Source organism: Bos taurus, chromosome 11 (assembly GCF_002263795.3).
Source record: "Bos taurus isolate L1 Dominette 01449 registration number 42190680 breed Hereford chromosome 11, ARS-UCD2.0, whole genome shotgun sequence".
Lineage (NCBI taxonomy): Eukaryota > Metazoa > Chordata > Mammalia > Artiodactyla > Bovidae > Bos > Bos taurus.
In genome coordinates, this window is record NC_037338.1 from 66,787,639 (window position 1) to 66,814,889 (window position 27,251).

The window sequence follows — 27,251 nt, forward strand, 5'->3', positions numbered from 1 at the left end:
GCTTCCGAGACGACTCATCTGTGAGGGCCCCCGGCTGTCTGTCCATCCGACATGGAACCAAAGCGGATCAGGGAGGGCTATCTAGTGAAGAAGGTAAGCAAAGAGTCACCTGCATCGGTGACCCTGGGCATAGGGTGGGGTAGGATTGGGGTCCAGCTTTGCACTCTCTACCGCTGAAATAGGAGAGTACTGCAGGTTGTGGAAGGTTGTGGGGAGAAGCCAGTATGTATTCCACTGCCTTCTGGTTCTTAAAGGTGGAAGGTTCCACCTCAGGTGTCAGCATAGCTTGATTATGTGGGACTGAGAATTCCAGAATGCGGGGTCTGGAAATCCTTCATGATTTAGAGCATCCTTTTCAAGAGTATGCGTGTGTGTTATGCCAGAAGACTCAAACTCCTGCTATAGAGGTTATTAGGAGAAACTACTCATTTGTTAGTTAAATTCTTCCTCCCCTTTTTACTTTTTTGGAAAGGAAGAAGAAGCAAATGATTAAAGATGAGCTGATATAGTGATACAGTAATGGTAGCTTATTTATCTTTTTTTACTGGACTGAAATCTCTTTATTTGTAGTTCTTAGTGAATTTGTATAACATGCTGTTAAGATGGTAGGTAGATACACCATTTTAAAGGTTAGAAAATAGAGACAGGAGTTTACTCAAAAAAGCTCAGTTTGACTGGTTAGGCATCAGGAAACTGAATTTCATTAGCACTGCTGGTTTATCTTCTGATGGTGGGTGTGTGCCGCGCCACTGTGAATCTTCCCAGGAGGGTGAGTTCTCACATAGGCTTGTTAGCATCCTGTGGACGACACTTTTATGAGCAAGTAACTCACACTGACCCAAGTGAGCTCAGGGTGTTAGAAGTGAACTGGATTCAGTACATTCCTTTAGAGGCCCCGTTTTTTAATTGATGGAGTGCATAGTGGGACTTTGTTTAGACCATTCATGGTTTAACCTGAATTTTAGCCTGAAGTGTTCTACTAAGAGGGGGTCAAACTGCTCACATTGCTGCCTGATTCTGTTTTGATTTAAATCTAGAAGGGACCTTAGACCATCTGACCTCATTCCCTCATTTCCACAAGAGTAAGCTGAGACCCAGAAGCTGGTGACTGCTCAAAGTCACATGGCTGTGACAGTGTTGGGATCAGAAACTTACTCCCTGTCTCCTGGCACTGCCTGTCTCCAGTACACTGGGATTTTCAGAGTAAATTTCAGAGTAAACCCTAAATTAGGGTTTGTAATGTGTAATGGCACCCCACTCCAGTACTCTTGCCTGGAAAATCCCATGGACGGAGGAGCCTGGTAGGCTGCAGTCCATGGGGTCGCTAAGAGTCAGACACGACTGAGCGACTTCACTTTGACTTTTCACTTTCATGCATTGGAGAAGGAAATGGCAACCCACTCCAGTGTTCTTGCCTGGAGAATCCCAGGGATGGGGGAGCCTAGTGGGCTGCCGTCTGTGGGGTCGCACAGAGTCGGACACGGCTAAAGCGACTTAGCAGCAGCAGCAGCAATGTGTCTGTGGTTGTGAGAGTTACAAGTAGGTGCCAGAGAATAAATGAACCCTCAGCAGGTATTCTCTCTCATTAGCCATATTTTGAAACATCCTTTGGAAAAGATGCACATATACACACAGAGGTGTATGTAGATACTTTGCAGTAGGCCCTAATAATCTCTTTGAGAACCAGTAATAATTAATGTTGCTATTTCTTTCCTGCTTGCTTAGGCTAGTATCCTGACAAGAGCAGATGAATGGAAACATTTTCTGCAAAGGTTTTCTGTTTGTTTTAAAAACAATTTAAGCATCTTGTAATTAAAATTGCTCTTATATTGTATACTTGTATTTTTAACTCTATAAATTAGTTTATCAGAGAGAATAAGTGACTTGCCCATATCCAACAACTGATAAGAGGACAACCTGGGATTAAAACCCAGGCTTGCCTAACTGCAAAGCCTACCACCATCTTGTTGATCCCAGGCAGCCTTCTGAAAGGCAGGTTTCCCCAGCCAGCTAAAGGGAGGTGAGATGAACTTTGCAGAGCCAGAGTGGGGTCTGGACAAACTGGACTGTGGGTAAGAGTGTGTGCAGTGACCTCAACCTCTCTTTGTCTCTGATTAGGGGGTTACTTCAGACAATAAGCATAAACATATTTTGGAGGTCCTTGAAAGCAGACCACTGATTTGAATATGTTTGTAATAATAGCTTAAAAGAAGAGAGAGAAGCAGGTTATATGCAACCAATAACTTAGACTCCACCAAGTCACCTCCCAAACTAACCTCATTTCTACACAACTTATGGAATCAGCTGTTGTTTCTATGACAACCATTCCACCATCATGTTGAATGGCAGGACTGATCCAAAGAGTGTATTCGGAATTTAGGTGGCCTGAGAGGCTGGGGAAAGCACAAGAATAGGAGTGGTGAGAGAGAGGACAAGGGATTTTTAAGGAAAGAAAATGGCTGCAAAAGACGGAAGCAGAAGGAGAAAAGCCTGGGGCAAAACAGAGAGCAGGACTCGGTGGTCTCCGCCCAACAATTCTTCCAAACCTTGTCTTCCAGATGCCATGAAATAATCCCCTATGATCTGCACCCATTGAATTATCATTGTCAGAGTAGCCAGTATATGTGGCCCTTACTTTGTAGCAGTAACAGATCTAACCATTTAATGCACTTTATGTACATATAATGGGTACAACTATTACCTTTACTTTATGGAAGAGGAAAGTAAGATCTGACTTTCATGGATTGTAGCCCGCCACGCTCCTCTGTTCATGAGATTTCCCAGGCAAGAATACTGGAGTGGGTTGCCATTTCCTTCTCCAGGGGACCTTCCTGATCCAGGAATTGAACCCACATCTTCTGCATAAACAGGCAGATTCATTACCACTGAGCCACCAGAAAGTAAGGTACAGAGAGGTAAAGGGCCTTGCCTAAGGTCACGCAGCTATTAAGTGGCAGATCTGGACTGGAACCCAGCAGTGTGATCCAGTGTCACAGAAAGCCATGCCTAGCCATGTTTTATGTGGCCCTCATGGGCCCAGACTGCAGTGATTTTTCTTTTCCAAAGAGCTGTTGTTGTGACGGGTGGTACCCAGGAGAACCTTAGGCCAGAATGACTTCACAGTACTGCCTACAAAACTGTGCTATCTTATCTGCCTATATGGTTACCATTTTTTGAGCATCTACTATAAGCTAGATGTAAGTTATCAGCCCTTAAAGTGTATTATCTCATTTAATCATTGTAGTAATGGGAAATTGGTACTATATTATTTTCATTTTACAAGTGAGGAGACTAAGGTTTGGAAAAAATGAAGTAACTTGCCTATGGTCATGGAACCCGGAAGAGACAAACTTGAAATTTGAACCTAAATCCCTAAGACCCCAGAAACCATACTGTTAAACATTTGTGTCATCTCTCTATTGCTAACATAATATGTTTTCATTGAGAAATTGTCCAACCTGGAAAAGTTTATATTTATATAAAAAAATACACTGCTGAACAAATTAGTTTCCTTGCCTTCAAAGTATTCAAACAGGAACAAAATGACCATGGATCTGGGATGTTATACCCGTGATGTCATGGATCAGACTGGTTGACTAAATGATGCAATCTAGGATGTAGCAGAAATAAGGACTTCATTGACTGTAACACCAAACTTAAAATAACATTTCCCACAAGCATGGGAGAATAGATGATACTGACTCACAATTCTGCTTTAGTTCAATACGTAGTTTTGACCATCAAATAGTTTTCCTTTGAATTCTAGCTGTATGTCAACATGGGAAAAGAGAAGTTTGAGGAAAAGGAGAAGTGAAGGGAGGTGTCTGGGAGGGGGTTCCACACAAAATCAAGCTTCTCCACCTTCAGCAATGAGTCATGACTTCTTTCTGTGAAACTGCCCATGTGTAGGAAGGCTTCTCTCAGTTTGTGCATTATCACTCTGACCTGGAGTTTCAGGTCAAGGTCACTCTCTCCCCGGTTAGACTATGAGCATTTTGAGAGTAAAGATAGCATTTTGTTTATTTTTTTACCGCAGTACAAAGGCAAACGTCTGAAATGTGCAGGCTGCTTTATCATCATTTGTAGAGAAACCAGTTAGCAGGGCAAAGGCTAATAGAGTTTTGCCAAGAGAATACACTGGTCATAGTAAACACCCTCTTCCAACAACACAAGAAAAGACGCTACACATGGACATCACCAGATGGTCAACACCGAAATCAGATTGATTATATTCTTTGCAGCCAAAGATGGAGAAGCTCTATACAGTAGCAAAAACAAGACCGGGAGCCGACTGTGGCTCAGATCATGAACTCCTTCTTGCCAAATTCAGACTTAAAGTGAAGAAAGTAGGGAAAACCTCTAGACCATTCAGGTAGGACCTAAATCAAATCCCTTACGATTATATAGTGGAAGTAACAAATAGATTCAAAGGACTAGATCTGATAGACAAAGTGCCCGAAGAACTATGGATAGAGAGGTTCATGACATTGTATAGGAGGCAGGGATCAAGACCACGCCCAAGAAAAAGAAATGCAAAAGGCAAAATGGTTGTCTGAGGAGGCCTTACAAATAGCTGTGAATAGAAGAGAAAGTGAAAGTGAAGTTGCTCAGCTGTGTCCGACTCTTTGCGACCCCATGGACTGTAGCCCACCAGGCTCCTCCATCCATGGGATTCTCCAGGCAAGAATACTGGAATGGGTTGCCATTTCCTTCTCCAGGGGATCTTCCCAACCCAGGGATTGAACCCAGGTCTCCCGGATTGCAGGCAGATGCTTTAACCTCTGAGCCACCAGCTCAAATTGAATAGAAGAGAAAGGAAAGGCAAAGGAGAAAAGGAAAGATAAACCCATTTGAATGAAGAGTTCCAAAGAATAGCAAGGAGAGATAAGAAAGCCTTCCTCAGTGATCAATGCAAAGAAATAGAGGAAACAATAGAATGGGAAGACTAGAGATCGCTTCAAGAAAATTAGAGATACCAAGGGAACATTTTATGCAAAGATAGCCTCAATAAAGGACAGAAATTGTATGAACCTAACAGAAGCAGAAGATATTAAGAAGAGGTGGCAAGAATACACAAAGAACTATATAAAAAAGATCTTCATGACCCAGATAATTACAATGGTGTGATCACTCACCTAGAACCAGACATCTTGGAATGTGAAGTCAAGTGGGCCCTAGGAAACATCACTATGAACAAAGCTAGTGGAGGTGATGGAATTCCAGTTGAGCTATTTCAAATCCTAAAAGATGATGCTGTGAAAGTGTTGCACTCAATATGTCAGCAAATTTGGAAAACTCAGCAGTGGCCACAGGACTGGAAAAGGTCAGTTTTCATTCCAATCCTTAAGAAAGGCAATGCCAAACAATGCTCAAACTACTGCATAATTGCACTCATCTCACATGCTAGCAAAGTAATGCTCAAAATTCTCCAAGTTAGGCTTCAACAGGATGTGAACTATAAACTTCCAGAAGTTCAAGCTGGATTTAGAAAAGGCAGAGGAACCAGAAATCAGATCGTCAACACCGGCCAACATCCGGAGAAAAATAGTTGGGACTAGGAATTGGGGCAGAAAGCAAAGAACTAAAGAGCCTCTTGATGAAAGTGAAAGAGGAGAGTGAAAAGCTGGCTTAAAATTCAACATTCAGAAAACGAAGATCATGGCATCTGGTCCCATCACTTCATGGCAAATAGATGGGGAAACAATGGAAACAATGACAGACTTTATTTTTTTGGCCTCCAAAATCACTGCAGATGGTGCCTGCAGCCGTGAAATTGAAAGATGCTTGCTCCTGGGAAGAAAAGTTATGACCAACCTAGACAACATGTGAAAAAGCAGAGACATTACTTTGCCAACAAAGGTCAGTCTAGTTAAAGCTATGATTTTTCCAGTAGTCATGTATGGATGTGAGAGTTGGACTATAAAGAAAGCTGAGCCCCGAAGAATTGATGCTTTTGAACTGCGGTGTTGGAAAAGACTCTTGGGAATTCCTTGGACAGCAAGGAGATCCGACCCGTCCATCTTAAAGGAAATCAATCCTGAGTATTCATTGGAAGGACTGATGGCTGAACCTGAAACTCTGATACTTTGGCCAGCTGATGTGAAGAACTGACTCATTTTCAAAAGAGCCTGATGCTGGAAAAGATTGAAGGCAGGAGAAGGGGACAACAGAGGATGAGATGGTTGGATGGCATCACCAACTCAATGGACATGAGTTTGAGTAGGCTCTGGGAGTTGGTGATGGACAGGGAAGGCTGGTGTGCTGAAGTCCATGGGGTCACAAAGAATAGGACATGACTGAGTGACTGAACTGAACTAAACTGTAGAGAAACCAAAATGTCAGGGGTTCATATTATAGTAACTTAAAAAATTTCTATTGAAGTCATTTTTAGACATTCATGTTAAGCAGGTTTTTGTGGGTTTTGTGGGGTTTTTTTTTTCATTGTTTTTCTTGCAGATGAGGCCCAAGTGTTCAGATGAGGATAAGGAATTAGGAGACTAAAGGCACAATAGGGACAACAGGTTTTTGGAACAGATGTGTAGAATCTGAGGATTGAAAGGAATGTGAAGTATTTAATTGAACTTCTCATCTGTGGCCTGCATTTCTTTTACTAATCTGTTCACAAACATGCTAGAAGACCTCTTGTGCCAGGGAACTCACTAACTTGACTTTCTCCCATAAGTTATGCAACAAACTGTTTTTTTTTCCTGAAACTTTCACCTGCTGGGACTTCAAAACAATTTAGTGTTTCACACCTCTGAAGACAGCCCTCATTTACTCTGTCTGTCCCCTTTTGAGCCCAAATTTGTGAGTTCCAATAATTTCCCAAGAGAGATGCCATTTTTTCTCTTTTTTAAAAAAATTTTTCATTGGCTTATAGAACAGGCTTCACTTCATCTGCAACTTCGAGGCTTCCTGAACTCAGTTTCATTCTCCAGTTATATCTATATGGTTAGTCAATCAGTCGTGTCCGACTCTTTTGTGACCCCATGGACTGTAGCTCTCCAGGCTCCTCTGTCCATAGGATTTCCTAAGCAAGAATACTAGAGTGAGTTGCTATTTCCTTCTCCAGGGGATCTTCCCAACCAAGGGTTCGAACTAGTGTCTCTGATGTCAGGTGAATTCTTTACCCACTGAACCATCAGGAAAGCCCTGAGGTATATCTATAAACACAGAATTACAGAGACTAGGTAGGTTTTATTGGTATATCTATAAACACAGAATTACAGAGACTAGGTAGGTTTTATTGGGTGCTTATTATGTTCTGGATATTGCCCTTAGCAATTTACATGGATTATTTTAGTTAATCTCCCAATCATCCTAAGAAATATGTAGTAGCATTATTTGCATTTGCCAGACATAGCAAATGAGGTTTAAACATTCCTCAAGGTCACATTCCTAGAATGAGGCAGAGCTGGGATTTGAGTTTGGGCCACCTATCTCCATGGTCACTACTGGTTAGGCTCCATTTAAAGTTAGAACCTTTCTTACTTTCCTATGCTTCTATTTATACAGCCCACAAATGACTTCACTCATTTTGACATCCCACATCAAAGTGCTGACTCATAGAGCTTCTTTGTTGTCCTCCACATGCCAATTTCCCCAAATCTTCATATATTTTATAAATCTTTTAAAAAAACATATTAAAAAACAAGACTATATTTTATTTAATTTGCATGTGTTTGAATGCTGTTGAAGCAGTGCATTTTTACATTTATTGGACCCAGATGTTTCTTCTCTTGAAAATTGCCTGCTTATATCGGTTGCCCATCTAAAAAATTGATAGGGTTTGTATATATCTTATTGATTCTAAAGGGTTAAAAATATATTAAGGATATTAATCTTTAATTATATGATAATTTGTTATAAATATCCACACCTTTTAATTTGTTTTTCAGTTGTTCAGCATTTTTGTTGTTATTGTTGCTGTTTGTTCATTTGCTTTCTTACTGTACAGAAATTCAATTTTTTTATATGGTCAAGTATCTTGACCTTTAAGTTTTCTTCTTTTCGTGTCATTCAGTGTCAGACTTTTATGCACGAAACTAGCTGTTTCCATGGTGATGTACAGTGACTCACTTGGAAACTTTAAATTTGATTTAGTACCTAAAACTTGCTGGTTCTGACACGTAATTGTATAGATTTTGGCCTATAATGGAAGAAAGCAGACATGTGCCACATATATATTTATTTATGTGTATAAACCTTATATATGTACAGTATCATAAAACATAGCTTTTATATATGATCATGCTATGACATGATTTATGATTTAGATATGTTTTATGATTGATGGAGTCATAAAGAGTCAGACATGACTAAGTACACACACACACACGATTTTATACACATACACACATATATATAGCTGGCTAAGTGACCTAAAAATTGATTTAGATTCCAATATGACTGAAGTTTATGTGAGACCCAGAATGGAGATGGCATCTAAGAGGAAGTAGAAAGAACATAAAGTTGGGTATCAGTAGACCTGGGTTCTAATTTTGGTCTCACATTAACTGGTCGAGTATACTAGCCCCAGTTACTTAAACGAGCTTCAACTTTCTTGCTTGTGTGATGAGGGTGATGGTAGATGATACTAAATGTCCTTCTAGCATGGACACTCTGTGATCACACTTCAGGGTTTGCTCTTGTGTGAGCACCAAGAGAGTTAAGGACAGAGAAGGGTAAATACAGGGATGGTGGAGGGAGGTGCTTTCAGGTTACTCCAGGGAGAAGCTGGCAGATGCAGAGAGTGATGACCCAGAATTCCATCATCCTAACCTAACTAACAGTGTTCTTGTCTGGAGAATCCCAGGGACGGGGGAGCCTGGTGGGCTGCCGTCTCAGGGGTCGCGCAGAGTCGGACACGACTGAAGCGACTTAGCAGCAGCAGCAGCAGCAACCTAACTAACCACCACCAAGCCTGGAAGAAAGTCCCCACTTTATAAGCTCTCGGGATTTCTCTTGCTTTTACCAATATCAGCCTCCTCAATGAACACAAAGGCCCCGAATCCCAAATGACACCCTCCTCTGAGTGAGCAGACAGACCCTGAGGCTACATTTGAATTAGGAGAGCACAAGCTCATTTTGAACAGTTGGCTGCATAGTAGTTTTATTTAAACTGTCTACAGAAGGAATGCAGTGTTGGCTGACTTCTCATTTTATGCCAGTTCCAAGGTCAAAAGCCCTGAGTGACTCTGGCATTTATAAACCTTTGATAGGCATGAAGTAGAATCTAAAATTTGAGCCTTGACAGGCATTTCAGCAGTCATCTAGTCCAGCTTCTACTCCTAGCTCTGTGAGTAGATCTTTTACTTGTTTCAGATACTTGATTTTTTTAGACTTGTCTGTATATTTCCTTAAAAGTACATCCCAAATTTCAATATGTAGTGTCTGACCTTGCTCATTTCTTTTAAAAAAGGGAAATAATCCAGTGTTAGCATGAATAGTTATTCTGCCTGTACAGAAAAGAGATAGTGTGTTTTAATTAGTGTCATATTGTTAATTTATTTATTACTTTTCCCCAATTATTTAGAAAAATTTCAAACTCATAGAGAACTGGAAAAAATAGTGCAATTAGCTATATACTCTTTCCCTAGATTTATTAATTGTTAATTCATGGCTACATTTGCATATCACTCCATATTACTATATAAATATATACACATATTTTTTTGCTGAGATATTTGACAATAAGTTTCAGACATCTTGCTCCCTTGTGTCTAAGTGTATCAACATATATATTCTGAGAATTAGAACATTCTCCACAGTTTTCCTAATTGAATGTACCATATTGCTCTCCTGCCAGCCATGTATGGGAGTTCCAGTTACTGTCTTTGTGAAGTCTTGCTTTTCTCAATCTTTCAGAATTTTAGCTGCTCTAGTGTGTGTGCAGAGGTATTTCATTGTGGTTTTAATCTGAGTTTCCCTGATGGATTGTGATATTGAACATATTTTCAGAGTCTTTTTGGATACCATCTCTAATGAAATGCCTCTTCCAGTTTTTTGCTCGTTAAAAAAATAGATAATTTGTATTTTTTCTTATTGATTTGCAGGAGTGTTTTATATTCTGAGTAGATGTAAAACAGAAAGACATTTGATTGAAATTATTTCATGTGTTGGCATAGTGTCCGACCTTGCCCATTTTTTTAAAAAAAGGGAAATAATCCAGTGTTAGCATGAATAGTTATTCTGCCTGTACAGAAAAGAGACAGTGTGTTTTAATTAGAAACTTTTTTTTTCAGTAACTAAAACAAAGGAAACACTTGGACCAGCAAAATGATAGTTCCATGAGTATTTATCTTCAATGCATAAATAGTCTTCCTTTTGGGCAACTGGACCTTTATATAGAGGCTCTTGGTATTTTAAGATAAGCAGAAGGATCTTCTAGGAACTGGTTGATAATTCCATTTTTGTGGTAATCATGACAGGGTGACAATCAGGAGTTCAAAGATGAGAGGCAAAGAACGCTATTCTCTTCTTTTTCCAAAGTCCTCATAAAGTACAGACAAGAAAGAAAGACTTCCTAGTCAGAATGGTTATCTGTTACTAAAGGCACAGTTGGCATCAACCCAAACTGAAAACTTTTAAAGTAAGAACTGACATGATAGCACCATGCTGGCATCAGAGACCATTCTGAACGTGGTTTTCATCCCTCCTAGCCATGCCTATACACAAGGCTGTGCTCTGAGTCTCTTCTTGACATTCATACCCAGATAAAATCTGATTAGACCAAAGGATGGAAGTAAGTGGAGCTTCCATGCTGCCATTAATGGCACTTTTCCAGGGAGTCCAGCTTCAAGCACCAGCTACTATGCAGTCTGAGTTGGCACTTGAGGTAGATTCTTTTGCCATCCTTACTTAAGTTGAACTGAAAACAACGGGCAGGGTTAGGAGCAGAAAATATGCTGCAGAAAGTCAGTCTGAAATGCACAAGAAGGAGAGTTGAGATCCATACCATATTCCCTTGGTAATGGCCCAGGAGAGGCTTATGGGCTACTGATAGATGTGTATACATTTTATATTAAAATTTTTAAAGAAGTTCCAGAAGAATGGCATTGCCCTTCTCCCCTGGTCACACAAATGTGGGTCTCCTGCATCCACGCTGGCCAAAGGTAGGCTGTTTACCGAGCCCTGCGGCATCTACAGAAGAGCTTTAGAAAACATCCTTACCCGAATCTTTCTGTTGGCATCACAGGGGAGCATGTTCAACTCTTGGAAACCCATGTGGGTTGTATTGTTAGAAGACGGAATTGAATTCTATAAGAAGAAGAGTGACAACAGCCCCAAAGGAATGATTCCCTTGAAAGGAAGCGCTCTGACCAGCCCTTGTCAGGACTTTGGAAAAAGGATGGTGAGTTGATGTCATTAACTGTGATGAACATCTTCTCAGGTGCTGACCTTTGCATAGCCTACTAATGTGAATGGAGCTCCCTGGGCCAGTCCCTCTGCCCACCACTCATCCTGAACCCTGGGCGTTTGGGTCTTTATTGGCTAAGCATTTCCAGAACAGGGTTGGCTCAACTCCTGTGCTTCATAAAAGCCCTCACCCCCTTGAAAGGAGTCGTTCCTAATGGGATGTGTTTTGATTTCAGTTTGTGTTTAAGATCACTACGACCAAACAGCAGGACCACTTCTTCCAGGCAGCCTTCCTGGAGGAGAGAGATGCCTGGGTTCGAGACATCAAGAAGGCCACTAAATGCATTGAAGGAGGCCAGAAGTTTGCAAGAAAATCCACCAGGAGGTCCATTCGACTACCAGAAACGATTGACTTAAGGTGACTTTCTATGTCTACTTTCCTTCACTCTTTCTTCCTTCCACCCCACTCCTTGAGGCAATCCCACAGCAGACCCTACTCCAAGGCCTGCTTTGGGCACCTCTGAAGGCTGTACACACCCTTACCAGTCCTTAGTACTTTCACTTGATGTACTAAGATGTTTACCTGGCTCTGAAGGAGTGGTCATGGCATCTCCAAAGCCTAACAGCTGAGGAGAGGAGGCATGGGAGTTCCCTCATGTCTGCGTAATCTTTGCAGAGGGACGGACGGGGAGAAGGAGAGATAGAGAAAAAGGAGGGAAGAGAGAAAGAGATAATACATCATTGCATTTATAAAGTAGCTATAGTAAATTACTCTTAAAAGAAAGCTTTGGGATCTATACATAGGTAGGAAAAGATAGGAACTATGTGTTCATGCAGGTAAGGTTTTTCAAGTTCAAGTTCACATATTCAGCAAGAGTGAATATCTCTCCTAGGCAGAAACCATTTGTGCCCCGACCTAGCTTAGTGACCTCTAATGTTGACTGGTGATAGTTGACAGGTGATAGTTGTTGCCTAAAGATTGATATCACTTAAGTCCCTTTCTTTAGGAGTGTCTTTATTTTTTACTGGTTTTTGCTTTTATGTGGCACATACCCTGTAACAGGAGCTCTATCAGGAAGAATTTCATATTGACTACTTACAGCATCTATCCAGGATTCTGTTTACCAAATGCAGGAAGTCCCTAGGAAGAGAATAGAAAAAGCCCCATGCACACCTAATGCAGGATTTGGCAGGTCATAGGAGTTTCATGAAGTTTGCACATTGAGCTTAGAGAGAATGAGCGCTTTTTCTCACTAAGAAAGCTTTCTGGTAAAGACCCAAGAGGAGTTGCCTAGTCCAGCTGTAGCTGCTGGGTGGGTGGTCCAGTGACTGCATTTCTGGCCACAACTGTCAGAGCTAAGTGGGAATGATGTTTGTGCTACATGGAGCCACAAGACACACAAAATTGCTGCTTGCAATTTTTCTGATAAGGCTATCTTTATTATTCAAGGATAAAAATGAGAACATCTCACTATTTTGTTTTATCTCTTATAAATTTTAGGATAAAGGATAAGTTTAGTCAAAACATTCACTTTCTTGGGACTTCTGTGATGGCCTGGTGGTTAAGACTTCACCTTCCAATATCAGGGGTGTGAGTTTGATCCCTGGTTGTGGAGCTAAGATACCACATGCCTTGCAGCCGAAAAACCCACATGTTAAAAAAAGAAGCAATATTGTAACAAATTCAATAAAGACTTTAAAAATGGTCCACATTAAAAAAAAAACAAACCAAAAAACTCTAACCCCTTGCAACTCCCCTCTGCTGCTGCTGCTGCTGCTAAGTCGCTTCAGTTGTGTCTGACTCTGCGACCCCATAGACGGCAGCCCACCCCACCAAAACACATTCACTTTCTTGGAGTCAAATGTCTACACCAGATGGTCTCTTAAAGGGCACAAAGAACTGGGACATGAGTATTGAGGCCTGAGAACTTTTAATCTTTTGACACCTAACTGGAGACAACTCTCCATCTCAGATACTAAAAGTTAAATCAACAAAATTTAGTGAATTTAAGGGCTATTAAATACCTTCCCAGTACATTTTGCTGAATGCTGTGCAGGCCGCAGAGTTCAAGTATGAGCTCTGCCTTCTAATGACCTACTTATGATCCAGTGGAGAGATTAGGCTCAGGTTTCACCTGGGGAGGGGGAAGCTTGTGCTCAGGGCCAGCCCCTCCAAGCCAGCGAGTCCCAGAGAGGACGAGCTATACTGAACCGCTCCTGCTCATCCATGTGTTTTCATCTCTGCAGTGCCTTGTATTTGTCCATGAAAGACACTGAAAAAGGAGTAAAAGAACTGAACCTAGAGAAGGACAAGAAGATTTTCAATCACTGCTTCACAGGTAAAAGGCCTTGTGGGTCTGATGTGGGGCTTCTGGGGCAGGCAATATGGAGGTCTTGCTCAGCCTTGAGTGTGTGTAGGGGGATGTGGAGCGAGGTGGGGGGTTTGGTCTCATGGAACACAGACCGATGGACATGATCATTGGACTTCCCCAGCATGGAAAGAGAAAGAAAGGTAGGCCCATACTTTGTGGTTCAAGGTAAAATCTTAGAAGTTCTAGCTATATCAATCAAAGGGTCATTTTTTGCCAGAAAATGGCAGGATGTTGAAATAGACACAGAGTTGAGCAAGATGATAAATAAGAATCAAGACACCTAATGTTAGACTTAAGTGACAAATTAGGGATGTCTGAGGCTGCATAGTGTTTTGTTGCTGTTCAGTTACTAAGTTGTGTCTGACTCTCTGTGACCCCATGGACTATAACATGCCAGGCTCCCCTGTCCTTCACTATCTCCCAGAGTTCGCTCAGATTCATGTCCATTTAGTCATTCTTAAAAGAGGTCTGTACTTACCTCCCTACCTCTTTTACAGGATCACTGCAAGGATTAAAAGCAGAAATGCAGTATTAATTAGTTTTTCTTTTCAGAGAAAGAAAACTGGGCAAAGCCTTTTGTATATGAAATTCATGAAAGGTGCTCTTATCAACTAACTGCTTTCACTCTTGTTTCAAAGATGGTATACCTTACTGCTTTGATGACCTGGGGCCTGTTAAGTTGGCTCTTTGGTTGGCTATATTTGTACAGTATATATTGTAGAGCACAGGGAACTATACTCAGTATTTTGTAATAATGTATATTTAATAACATAAATTTATACATATATATAAATGTTTGAAAGAAATTTGTTTTATTTACTTTTATTGAAGTATGGTTGATTTACAATATTGTGTTAATTTTAGGTGTATAGTGCAGTGATTCAGTTATGCATACACACACATACATATATATATTCTTTTTCAGATTCTTTTCCCTTATACATTTTTACAAAATACTGAGTATAGTCCCCTGTGCTATACAATAGGTCCTTGTTGGTTGTACAAAATATTTTTAATACAGAGCTTCATTGTAGCCTGCTAATAATCCAGTTGGTGGGTCAATTTCATTTTATTCTCCTCACAGTCTTCCCTTGATTCAGAAGACTGATTGAATGACTTCTCAAGGTCCCTGCTAGATCCTGCAGTGGTGTGACATTCGATGTAAGGGATGGCATAAAATTCTAAATTAGGACATACACATACTAGCACATGTTGTTTTCTGCTTAAAAACTTGCAACAGCTCCTCATTGCCAAATTCTTAATGTACCATCAAAGCTCTCCCCACCCACCCCATGACTTCCTCTCTCTCTTGTCTTCTTTTGTCTTCTTTCCACCGGCCCCTCTCCCATCAGCACCCGGAAGGGATCCGTCATGCCTGTTTGAGTCTGTTCACACTGCTGCTCCCTCAGATCCTGCTTCTCCTTCGGCCTCTGCCTAGGTAAATGCTTGATAAACATTGTCACTTCCTCTGTGAAACAGTACCCATTGCCCCAGCCACCCCTCCACACCTTCCTACAGATTTGACCCAGCAGCTCCACTGTGCTGACCCCACAGCAAGGCACTTGTTACAACACTTACTCATTACCCAGATCTTCCTTTTAGACTCCCCCCGGGGGGCCTCCCCAATAGCCATTACTGAACTTAGTTCTCAGCAGAAGTTCTGGGTCATTAATGGAAGACGCATGCATTGCTGCTTAAGGAGCATGTAGGTGTTTTTTTTAAACCGTTTACATGGTTCCTTTTGTTTCCAGGTATCTATCTCAATAATTTCATTTTTCCTTCTTGGAGTAACAGGGAAGATGAAACAAGTAAGAAAGCTGGGTGCTCTGCAGCTCTCTAGGGGCAACTGTCTGTGCCTTGTTCTTTGAAAAAGAGAATTAACCTTCTTTCTGATGGTCCCATCCAGGTAACTGTGTCATTGATTGGCTTGTTTCCAATAAGTCTGTTCGGAACCGCCAGGAAGGCCTTGTGATCGCCTCCTCCTTGCTCAACGAAGGGTACCTGCAGCCCGCTGGAGACCTCTCCAAGAACGCGGTGGATGGAACTGCTGAAAACCCTTTCTTGGACAACCCTGATGCCTTCTATTACTTTGTGAGTGAGGGAGCTACCCATCTACTCCTCCGGGCATGGGGGTTGACCTGGGTGCGTTCTAGGTTGATTTCAGTTAATATCTGCTGATGTGAAAGAAAGCACCTATCCCTACAGCTTTGGTCCATGTCCTTGACTTGACAGCTGTCCCTCTCCATAATGCCTATCACATCCAGTAAGTTAGTCTAAAGGAAAATACTGTTTACTTGAATAGTTTTCTTTATTTTTGTTTAAAAATTTGCTATATTTATTTCTATTTTAAGCAAGAATTTCTTTTGTAAAAGCTTATTAGGCCCCAGTACATGCCAAGTGGGGCTTCCCTGGTGGCTCAGTGGTAAAGGATCTGCCTGCCAATGCAGGAGATGAGGGTTCATCCCTGGGTCGAGAAGATTCCCTGGAGAAGGAAATGGCAACCCACTCTAGTATTCTTGCCTGGGAAATCCCAAGGACAGAGGAGCCTGGCAAGCTACAGTCCATGGGGTCACGAAGAGTTGGATGTGACTTAGGGACTGAGCACATGCCAGGCACCCATTTAGTCAAAGTAGATCCAGTAGTGGAAGGAAAAATAACCAGCAAAATTATGGCCCCCGGGAGTCCAAATATACATTGAAATATGTGACTCATTACCAAGTATGTTCATCCTTATTCCTTCCCTCTGTCATCATGGGTACCTCCAGTGGCATGCTTCCCACAGGCTGGGAAACACTGTATGGTACAACATGGACTTAAATCTTGGGTCACATGAACATCTGGCAACAGTGGATTTCTAGGGGGATTCTGGCAATTTTGTTTCTATTTGGGGTCAGAACACAAAAGTAAGGAAGCTACTTATATAAATGAAGTGAATGTACCAAAGAGAGTTTCATTTCACTTTGGGGAATTTCCTCTACCAGAATATTTTTTTCTTTTCAGAATTTTAACCTGGTTGTTTATAGCTATTTAAATGTAGGACTCTAAAAAAAAAATGTAGGTCTAAAAATACCGAGCACAGTGGCTTGTGTGATTCACTGGTCTCGTTTAGCTGAGCAAGGCCCAGTTCCTGCCTGAACTCAAAGGATGTGGCTGGACCTGGGCTCTTGGTTTCTTAAAGTGGGGGAGCCGAGGAGCAGGGGGCATATGGAGGTTATGTTTTATGGACAGTGTCTTATAAACCAGCCAGCTCGCTTTCAGCAATGTGGCCATGAGGTCCCTAGAGAAGGAAGGCTTTGAAGGGAGAGATGTGCTGAGCTAGACATCCAATACAGCTTGGGGAACCCAGGAAAATGAAAGTATATGGACAAGATCATAATTGCATGGAGACAAGGGAGCATCCAGCAACAAGCAATAAACATCTAGATGGGACTTCCCTGGTGGTCCAGTGGTCAAGACTCTATGCTTCCACTGCAGGGGGTTCTGGTTTGATCCCTTGTCGGGAAACTAAGATCCCACATGCTGCATGGTGCAGCCAAAACAAAACAAAACAAAAAAAGAAGAAGAAATAAGCATCTAGAAACAAGAACAGTGCGGAGGGGGAACAAGCTAACCAAGGATAACCTTTAACGTTCAGGTTGGGATGCGAATCACAGGGAGAAGGAGTGGCTAGAGGGAAGAGGGGAGAGGAAGGTGGTATAATTAGCACTATGCCTAAGACTGGAAAAATAAACTGGTTCTTTGGTTCCCCAACAGCCAGACAGTGGGTTCTTCTGTGAAGAGAATTCCAGTGATGATGATGTGATTTTGAAAGAAGAATTCAGAGGAGTCATTATCAAGCAGGGATGTTTACTGAAGCAGGTGAGTGGTCACTATATTCTACCCTAGGCTTTCTCCCTAACCAGGCCCTTTGTATTCTATAGGATCAAATGGTGTTTTGTTTGTTTGGTGAATAGTCAACTAGAGAATGAAACTGACCTAGTGAAAGAGAGACAAATAGTTAAGTAGATGATCAAAGTGGCATTAGGTCAGGAGGACTGAGGCAGGCAGGGCAGAAGGACCTAAAAATAGGGAAATTTCTATCAGTGTTTCAGGAAAATGCTGAACTTTTCATTAGTTGGAGGATATCAGTTGGCCAAGAGATGCCATCCAAAAGACAGAGATGTTTCACAATGAAAGTTCTTCCATTGGCCTATCCTTCCTCCTTACAAAGTAACCAGGAAATAGAAACAAGCTGCACCCAGAAGAGGAGCATCATAAACCACTGAGAGCAAGGAAGTACCATTGCAGACTGTGGGTAGGTCACAATGAGACCATACCCAGGCCAGCTCTGCAGGAGCAGCAACAGATGAAGGTCAAATCCGGTCAGAGGGCATAGACTCAGTCATTATCAGGTATCATCAGGTACTGGCCACTGTCAGTCTGGGAGACAGGGGCTGGGGTGAGCTGAAGAGCTCTGGTCAGTTACCAAGTGCAAAGGCATGGGACACCAAGAGGTAAGAGAACCCGAGGGCTGGAGCTGAGTGAGGAAGCCAGGGTCAGCACCTGGTAGAGAAGAAGCAACTGGAAAACAGGAATATTCAGAGTGAAACAACTGATGCTGGTATATGTTGTCATAGAAGCCTAAGCTGCTTTATGAGGCCAAGGTCTTGCCCCTTGTGATTGCGTCATGAGCTGTCTCAAAGGCACTGCTCTGTACCTGTTAATAAAAGAGAGGATCTGGCTGCTGCAAGATTTCTGTGCATTGTGTATAGATCTCATGGGACTGAGAGATTTGACTTATCTCATGATAGAAGCCTGAACTTCTGGGTAAAGAGGGAAGAACCAAAGTTGAGCATATATTTACATTTAAAAAGGAGAACTTTGGGTTGACTAAGTATAGATAGACATTTTTTAGTTTCATTAGAAGTAGAGCATTAATGCGGAAAACTTACCTTCCCATTATATTTTGAGAGAACAGGGTCCTAAGAGGATGGGGAACACATGTATACCTGTGGCGGATTCATTCTGATATTTGGCAAAACTAATGCAATTATGTAAAGTTTAAAAATAAAATAAAATTAGAAAAAAAAAGAAAGAAAGAATTCCAGACTATTCTAATAACTTGTATGCCCACTGACTAGATTAAAGAATGAGCAAAGGAGCAGGGTCAGCCTTACACAGGGTAGGTTCTGGAGGTTGCCCATAGGCAGAGTTTGCATATCACCTGCTTCCTCTTTGGTTCTGGCAAATGTTTGTATGTATATGGCTCTGATCACAGGCTGTTAAGGCAGGAGTCACTTGGAAAGGAGTTCCATTATTTCCTTATGATATCTTCTATAATTCTATGTTACTATCAGCCATGAATGTCTTTTCTTGAGTGAGTTGATCCGACTGAACGTGAAGGTTGAATAGGGATAGATGAAGTCCAGGCTGGACTGGAGTGAGGTCTGGGCAACGGATGCAATGGAGATGCTGGATGTTCAAAAGTCAGCTGAGGGTTGTGGTGTGAGTGTGTGTTGAAAGTAGTGGGACTAGATGTAGGCTTCCCCTTCCATTTTTCTTCATCTTCTTTACGTGGCCTTTGATAGGTACAGGTCAGCCTTCAATAGCTCAGGTGGTGTACATTTGAACCCTCCAGGGATCTGTTAAAATTGCACCCCAGGCCAGTTAAATCAGAGTCTCTATATGTTACAGGTCCCCAAGAGATTCTGGTATGTGGCCAATGTAAAGAATTACAGAGCTAACCATTTTCTTAAAAGTTAGTTTATCCTATTATCAAAATATCACTGTTTAAATAGTCATAAACCTCCTTTTAACATGAAGAAAACAATTTTTTTTCATTCAGGAATTTTGTTCTTTTTTAATATTCCCCCCATCTCTAATTTCTAGGGGAGGGAGAGGGAAGAAAAACCTCTTCTACTTGAATTGATAGTCCCCCTTTAATGTTTCCTGTCCCTTATCTCAGTCGTGTATAATCCTAGCTCATAGCAGGATCATCTGAGAGATTTTTGAAAATCTTTTTAAGTACCAAAAAAACTAATCAACCCTATGTCTTCTGTTGTGAGTTAGCCCGGGTTACCTGGCAGAAGCCTTATTTCAAAAAAGGGTACCTGTGCTCCACACTTCATAGGTGGGAAGTAGATGGATCCACTTGGGGGTCAGTCCTTACCCTCATTCTACCCCATTCACTGGTTCCAGAGGCATTAATTCAGTTTGGGGGACATAGCCAGTTTGAGGATGAATGATACTGGATTATATTCAACATAATCCTTTTTATATAATTCATTCTGTGACTACTGCTGCTGCTGCTGCTAAGTCACATCAGTTGTGTCCGACTCTGTGCGATTCCATAGACGGAAGCCCACCAGGCTCCTCTGTCCCTGAGATTCTCCAGGCAAGAACACTGGAGTGGGTTGCCATTTCCTTCTCCAATGCATGAAAGTGAAAAGTGAAAGTGAAGTTGCTCAGTCGTGTCCGACTCTTAGCGACCCCATGGACTGTAGCCTACCAGGCTCCTCCGTCCATGGGATTTTCCAGGCAAGAGTACTGGAGTGGGGTGCCATTGCCTTCTCCGTGACTATGATGAATAAAATACCTCATTTCTCAACCACATGTAGATTCTTTGATGAGAAAGGACAATGTGTTATACATATTTTTCTTGTATCTGCTGCAGAGTTCAGCATCCTTCTTAGTCTGTAATAGACAATAAACATTTTTAGAGTGAATTAAGTTGAATGTAGGTACACCCGTTCCTCAGTACCCACAGAGGATTGGTTCTAGGACCTGCTATGGATACCAAAATCTATGGATGCTCAAATCCCTTATATAAAATGATGTAGCACATAGATGTTGACAGAGCAGCAACACTTCTTGGAAACCCCAGCTGTGCATGCATTCCTTAAAGTGCCTCAGGAAACACTCATTCAGTGAAAGACAACTCTTCAGCGCCTCACATCGTGTGCCAGTGAGGACCTCAAGACAATGTGGTAGTTGGCCAGGGCTGGCTGATTTCACATCCTCCTGTGCCTTCCTCTTCCATTGACTCCTGAGTACTTGATACTCACCCACTGACTGTGTACGAGAACATGATTTGTGTGCCTGTAGATCTGGAGAAAATGGTGTGGGGCAGCACCCTTTGCGACCCCATGGACAGTAGCCTGCACCAGGCTCCTCTGTCCGTGGGATTTTCAAGGCAAGAGTACTAGAGTGGGTTGCCGTTTCCTTCTGCAGGGAACCTTCCCAACCCAGGGATCGAACCCAGGTCTCTCGCATTGTAGACAGACAATTTACCGTCTGAGCCACCAGGGAAGTCCTCTTGGCCTATGGGTAACGTCAATTAAGGCAAAGAACAGGGACTCCTGACAAGAATTTTAGAAGTTGATGCTTTACAAAAGCCATATAATATTGCAGATAGAAATATTCTGTTTTCTCCCGTATGACTCTGCAGTGTTCTTGGCTCCATCCTTCAGGCAAGGAAAGTGTTCTTTGGAGATGAGCTCCTTGACCAAATGCTCTGCCAAATAACTTAAACCCATTCTTGAAAGTGCCCTGACCTGGCTTTATGAAGGAGACATCGTTTGCTAAAATCGCAGACGTTCCATTGCTTTCTATACAAACACAGAGAAAAACTTTGGAAGCTTTCTGTATGTGCCTCTTAATACATGCTGCTTCAGAAATAACACATAATATTCTTCATGTTGGCAACATGGAAACTATATATTTTCTAATCTAAGGTTTTTAACTTCTGGAGTTAAAAGTCACTTGAATTTACTGTAGGAAATCATAGAATCAGGTTTAGCACAACATTTTAAACAACTACTATCAGCTAATGGAAATAACTGGGCAATTCAAGGCAATTACAAACATACGAAGTGGCTCCCACAGGCCAGGCGCAGTGCTGGGCTTGGGAGGAACAAAGAGAAACAGACACAAATCCTGCTTCAAAACCCACAGTCTAGACAATGGCAGTGTTTGACATTGGAAGAGTCAATGGTTCTCTAGGGAAGGGCCAAGTCCTGTTCTTCCTCATCGTGTCTGTCACAACCACTACTGCTTCCAATTTCCATTGCTGCTCCCTGTTGTTGCTGCTGCTGCTGCTGTCACTTCAGTCGTGTCCGACTCTGTGTGACCCCATAGACGGCAGCCCACCAGGCTCCTCCGTCCATGGGATTTTCCAGGCAAGAGTACTGGAGTGGGTTGCCATTGCCTTCTCCGGCTCCCTGTTGTTAGTTCCTACTAATTTTATGCTGGGATTGTTGTAATCATTTCTTGATGGTCTTCTTTCTACCTTATTATATTTCCCCTGGCTTTATCTTTAATCCCTAGCTGATCCATCCTGTATGTTGTCCCCATATTAATCTTCCTAAAGTGTTACAGTAATCTTTTTGCTTCCAACTCAAAAGCTGTGAGTGACAACAACCCCTGTGTCTTATTTTTACTGTCTCCTTCCACTTTTCCAAACTTGCCTCTGCTATACCTGCCTTCTAGCCTGATGGTCTTACTCATCAGGGTCTGAATATGCCTTAGACATTCCCACCACGGTTTTTTTGTTGTCAATGGTCTTCCCACCCACCTCTTTCTCACCCGTCTAACTCCTGTGTGTCCCACATGGATAAGTGAAGGTTTTTATGAGGCTCTCTTTGACATGCCAAACCACAGTTATATATCTTTCATTTAAATCCTTTGAAACTGGACCTACTGAATAGCACAGGGAACTATACTCAATATCTTGTAATAACCTATAATGGAAAAGTATCTAAAAAAGAATAATATACGTGTGTGTGTGTGTATAAGTGAATCACTTTGCTGTATACCGGAAACTAACACAACACTAAATCAACTATATTTCAATGAAAAAAAAAAAAATCTCAAATGAAGTTTCCAAATAATAAATAGTAAATTAAAAAAAAATCCTTTGAATCTGTATATATGGAATCTAGAAAAATGGTACTGAAGAATTTATTTGCTGGGCAGCAGTGGAGAAACAGACATAGAGAATAGACTTGTGGACATGGGGAGAGGGGAGGAGAGGGTGAGATGTATGGACAGGGTACCATGGAAATTTACATTATCATATGTAAAATAAAATGAAAAATCCTTTGAAAAACCCTTATCTATAGAGATTATTTGATTTGGACATTTGCTATTTTATATTTCCACATAGATTATAGACTCTTTGAAGAGCAGGGCCATGTCTTAAATCTCTTGATAGCCCCACATTACCTAACATAGTATGTTATACATAGTGCTGTCTTATATGATGCTAAAGCTGCGAGATGATCTTAGAAATAATTTAACCCACAATTTAATAACATCTAAATTGTTCGTTGGTTCTAGTGCTATCTCTGACAAGGCCTGGGTTGTGGCCTGAATTCTTCTGGAGATAGAATATCATCTTTATTTTTTTCTTCTTTCAATTCAACAAGATTTATCCTGTAGGGACTATGTGTACTGAGTGAGACTAAAAACTCATCCTTCCTTTTTCTATGTTCATCCTGGATATAGGGCCATAGGCGGAAGAACTGGAAAGTGAGGAAGTTCATTCTGAGAGAAGACCCTGCCTATTTGCACTACTATGACCCTGCTGGGGTGAGAAACTGTGCTCCAGAAACCCTCCCAGTAGAAGCTTGCGCTGCTCCTAATCACGGGGCTGCCTGGGCCCTTCCTGCTCTGCTCCCTTCATCTTCACCCTCCCTCTTCTTTTTCCTCACCCTCCTCTACCTTTTCCAACCCCTTCTTACTGCAAAGATCTGAGACCTTAGGCTTTGAGGCCAGCGGAATCTCAGGGGATGGAAGAAAATATCATTATATGGCCATTTATTTGATCAACACAACACAACTTTTTATTATTTATTCCAAGCTGATATTTTCAGAGGAACTCAACCAACCTAGCACCGTGCTCTTGGTTTAATGTGCAAAAAAGTGATAATCCCTCTTCTAGGCCTATTTGAATGAGAGCATCTTTTGAGCCCAACCGTTTAGGCTGTTGACTATTCAGAAGAGGGCTTTTTCCTTAATAAGTTGAGTCATGTCTATCTGGGTTGGGTCCTCAGCTTCTGCAGGGCTCTCTTGATTCCCTCCTATGAGGGTTCTACTACTATGTCTGTTGCTTGGGGCCAAAGGACTCTGGAAACACCTGGCCATTCTCCCGTGGGGAGATGATTCGGCCTCCCTACCTCCCCCAGCTGTCACTTTCTTCCAGACGTGAAGCTCAGGTTGACTTGCGTCTCCTCATCCAGCTCCCCACCTCCCCTCTGTGTGAAGTGGGAAGAGGGGTGGAGGATCCAGAACGGGTTCCCTTTAATCTCCTTCAGCTCTTCTCTAAACCACAGTGAGTCTGTGTGGCTTTTGCACCAAGAGGATCAAGTATACGCCTATGTTTTACTTTGGAAACATAATGAAGGACTCCTTTCTCCTTTAGGGGGAAGATCCCTTGGGAGCGATTCGCTTGAGAGGCTGTGTGGTGACCTCAGTGGAGAGCCACCCAGATGGTAAGAATGAATTTTGGGGGGAGAGAGGTGTGTCTCCCCGGGCTCCCTTCCCACACCTGTGCACCCTGAGCCAACAGCAATCACTCCCTCACTCACTCCCTTACTCAGGCATGAATAAGTTCACTGTCTGAAAACTTCAGAGAGACCCAAAGCTGTTCTCTCTCAACTGCTGTCCTGGCTGTCTGGGTCTTGGGGAGCTGTAGTGGTTTTGTGGATGCCTTGAATAAATCCTAGCACAATGCTGAGAAAAACCCATCACCTCAGAACCGGCATGGGTGGGGAGACTTTTTACCTCCTGATGCCTGTGATGGAGCCCAACATTCCTCAACGTGCACCTTTACAAAATAGGAAACGTCCCACAACAAGAGGAACATTTGTGCCGGGAGGCAGTGTGGGGAACAGGAAGTGCTCTGGGGTTATGTTAGGTCTAGGTTCCTTAGTTAGGGGCACAACTTTGAGTGAGTTGCCTAACCTGGGTTTTGGTTCCTTCTCTGAGAATGATGGAGTCCTACCAGCTGACCCTTGGGTCCTGATCACAACTCTATGATTCGGTGATGAAATGACCATCTTCTCAGGTGTAGGAATGAGTGAGTAGTGTCAGCAGGAAGATGTGGTTCAGACCCCCAGACCCTGGTTTCTCTTGTCATTTGGGCTAGTGATGCTATAGAGGTGGACTGGAAATGCTGCAGCTGCAAGTGCCTAGATTTTAACTATTCCTGGATCTGCTCCCTCCCCTCTCCCCTTAGAGTCATCCTTCACTGTCAGGGTGGACAGTGTGCTTCTTTTTGATCTGCGATGGATGTGTTTTGAGCCTTGTCACAGTATTGGCCAGTTTTCTGCCTTCTGATCTTTCAGTAGAGATGCTCACTTAGCGCTTGATAAAAACTAGTTTAGACTGCACCGATGGTACTGGTGGCACATCTTTTTTTTTTTTAATTTCTTTTTTAAGAAAACTAATATTGAGGCCAGCTTTTGATTTATATTGTGAGTGGAGTACCTTTCACTCACTGGACACTATTACAGATTACTCATTATACACTGTATGCAAAAATGAGAAATGTAGTTTGCTTACAAAAGAAAATGTTTTTCCTTGACTGTTTTTAACTTACTTCTTAAACACACAAACACAATCATACTGCACACCTGTCTGTATAAGTACTATATATATATATATTAATCATACATATATAAATGTATAAGCATACAATAATGGTAAGTTTGAAAATCGCATTTAATTTCCTTAGAACACTTGGAAAATTGCTTGCAGAAGGAGGGCAAGCTAGGTGGCCTTTCTGGTGCCCACGCTCACTGTCATCAATTTCTTTCTCACCAGGCAAGAAGAGTGAAGAAGAGAACCTCTTTGAGATCATCACGGCTGATGAAGTTCACTATTTCCTGCAAGCAGCCACCCCCAAGGAGCGCATTGAGTGGATCAAAGCCATCCAGGTGGCCTCCCGGACAGGAAAGTGAAGACACTCCCTTCCAAGGGAACCACATGGATAAGCTCAGTCCAGGGCCTGGCCACTTCTGCAACAGAAGGCCCAGGGGTGGGATATTGTCATCCTCGGGGGTCCTGAATGTAACTAACCTCATGCCGTGTGATGTTCGCCCACACTGACCACATCAGTCGCTGAAGCCTCTCTGCCACTCTCTGTGTTCCCTGGGCAGACATGCCAAGCTGTGTGGCCTGGGGACATTGCTTACCCTCTCAGACCTCAGGTTCCTCCTCTGGAAAATGAAGGAGTTGAACTAGAGGAGAACTGTCCTCCCTAGCTTCAAAAGCCTGCCAATCTAATACCCATGGCAGGGCAGCTGAAGTCCCTCCATGACCAGGTCTTGGCCTTCAGAACCTGAGACAACTGTTCCTGTTAAAGCCATTGCCCATCTGTACTAAGAGCACTAGCACAAACCTCTTTTGTTCCCCTTTGCTGCCTTCCCCTGCTCTTGGCACAAGTTCATGTATCAACACCAAAGAGAGCCCTCTTCTTCCTTCTTTGCCCTCGCCAGAAACTTCCTGACAGCCAGTATACTGCAGTCGTGGTTTTTAGCTTGAAGCCTTGTGACTTCAGTCTGGAAAGTTTTGTCTTCAGAGAAAAAGACCCGAGGAAGCCAGGGGTAGCTGAGGGTCCTCTCCTCTTCCCGAGGCCTCCCAGAGCAGGCGTGTTGCACTCTACTGGGGGCTGGTCAGACAAGAAGCTATCTTTGCCTCTTTCCAGAGAGCATTTCTAATTAGGAGCAGGAACTCCAAATTTGTGAGATTCTGTTTCATTTGACTGTTTACAGAGAAAAGTGGCCAGAGGGGTTTTCTCTATGAGGTCTCTGCTTGGGTGAGGGGGCTGGACAGCTGCCTGATTCAAATGTCCCCTCCTCCACCCCCCACCCCAGCTCCAGAGGGTGGAGGACTTAGATCACGGGCCGGCTGATGGGATAATGAGTTTATACAAAGACAGCTCTGAAAGGACTTAACGTTTAGCTTGCAAATGGATGTGGCCGTCACATCACACTGTGCCTTCAGTGCTCGAGTTGTTGAGATTGTGGTCACACCTTAAAGCATGTGCTTTAAGCACAAGCTGTCCGATCTCCTGCTTGGCCAACAAGGGGCCTCATGGGCCCATCATCATTCAGAGGGGTCTGATCTAGATTCAGATTGTGTACTGGTTTTCAGTTTTTTGTTTTTTTTTTTTTTTATCCTGTCTGCCAACTAATGATTCTAAACCAAAATTGAGAAAGAAATTAAATATGTTTGCGAAGGTGTATTTTCCAACTTTCGATTTTTAATTTTAAGGCCCTAGTGAGAAAAGAAGAGTAGAAAGTTCTTCTTGATTTTAGCAGCTCCTTTCCCCTCCCCCAATTCCACACAATATCCTTGAGGCTACTCTTACCCCCAGATTGTTTTTTCATTGGCCAAGAGGTGAAAGACTACTTTTCTGTGATTCTTTAGTAAACTGTATTAGAACATGCACAGTACTTTTTCTACATTCAGTGTTAGAAGTATTTATTAATGTGGAGTGAATTTTAAGTTTTGAAATAAATGTTACCATGTTGTGTGTCA

General features: G+C 42.3%; 1 protein-coding gene across 2 annotated transcripts; it reads left to right on the forward strand.

The window, feature by feature from the left end:
• PLEK (pleckstrin) lies at nt 1-27,251 on the forward strand. Of its 2 annotated transcripts, none has more exons than NM_001192496.1 (9): nt 1-93; nt 11,198-11,353; nt 11,595-11,776; nt 13,606-13,697; nt 15,637-15,821; nt 17,484-17,588; nt 23,214-23,297; nt 24,130-24,199; nt 25,533-25,787. In NM_001192496.1, the coding sequence occupies exons 1-9, from the start codon at nt 52-54 to the stop codon at nt 25,667-25,669; spliced, it is 1,053 nt and encodes a 350-aa protein (NP_001179425.1). In that variant the 5' UTR covers nt 1-51; the 3' UTR covers nt 25,670-25,787. The 2 variants fall into 2 exon arrangements, with proteins under 2 accessions (NP_001179425.1, XP_024854429.1); XM_024998661.2 differs by lacking the exon at nt 1-93 and adding an exon at nt 5,092-9,298 and having other exon boundaries at nt 25,533-27,251.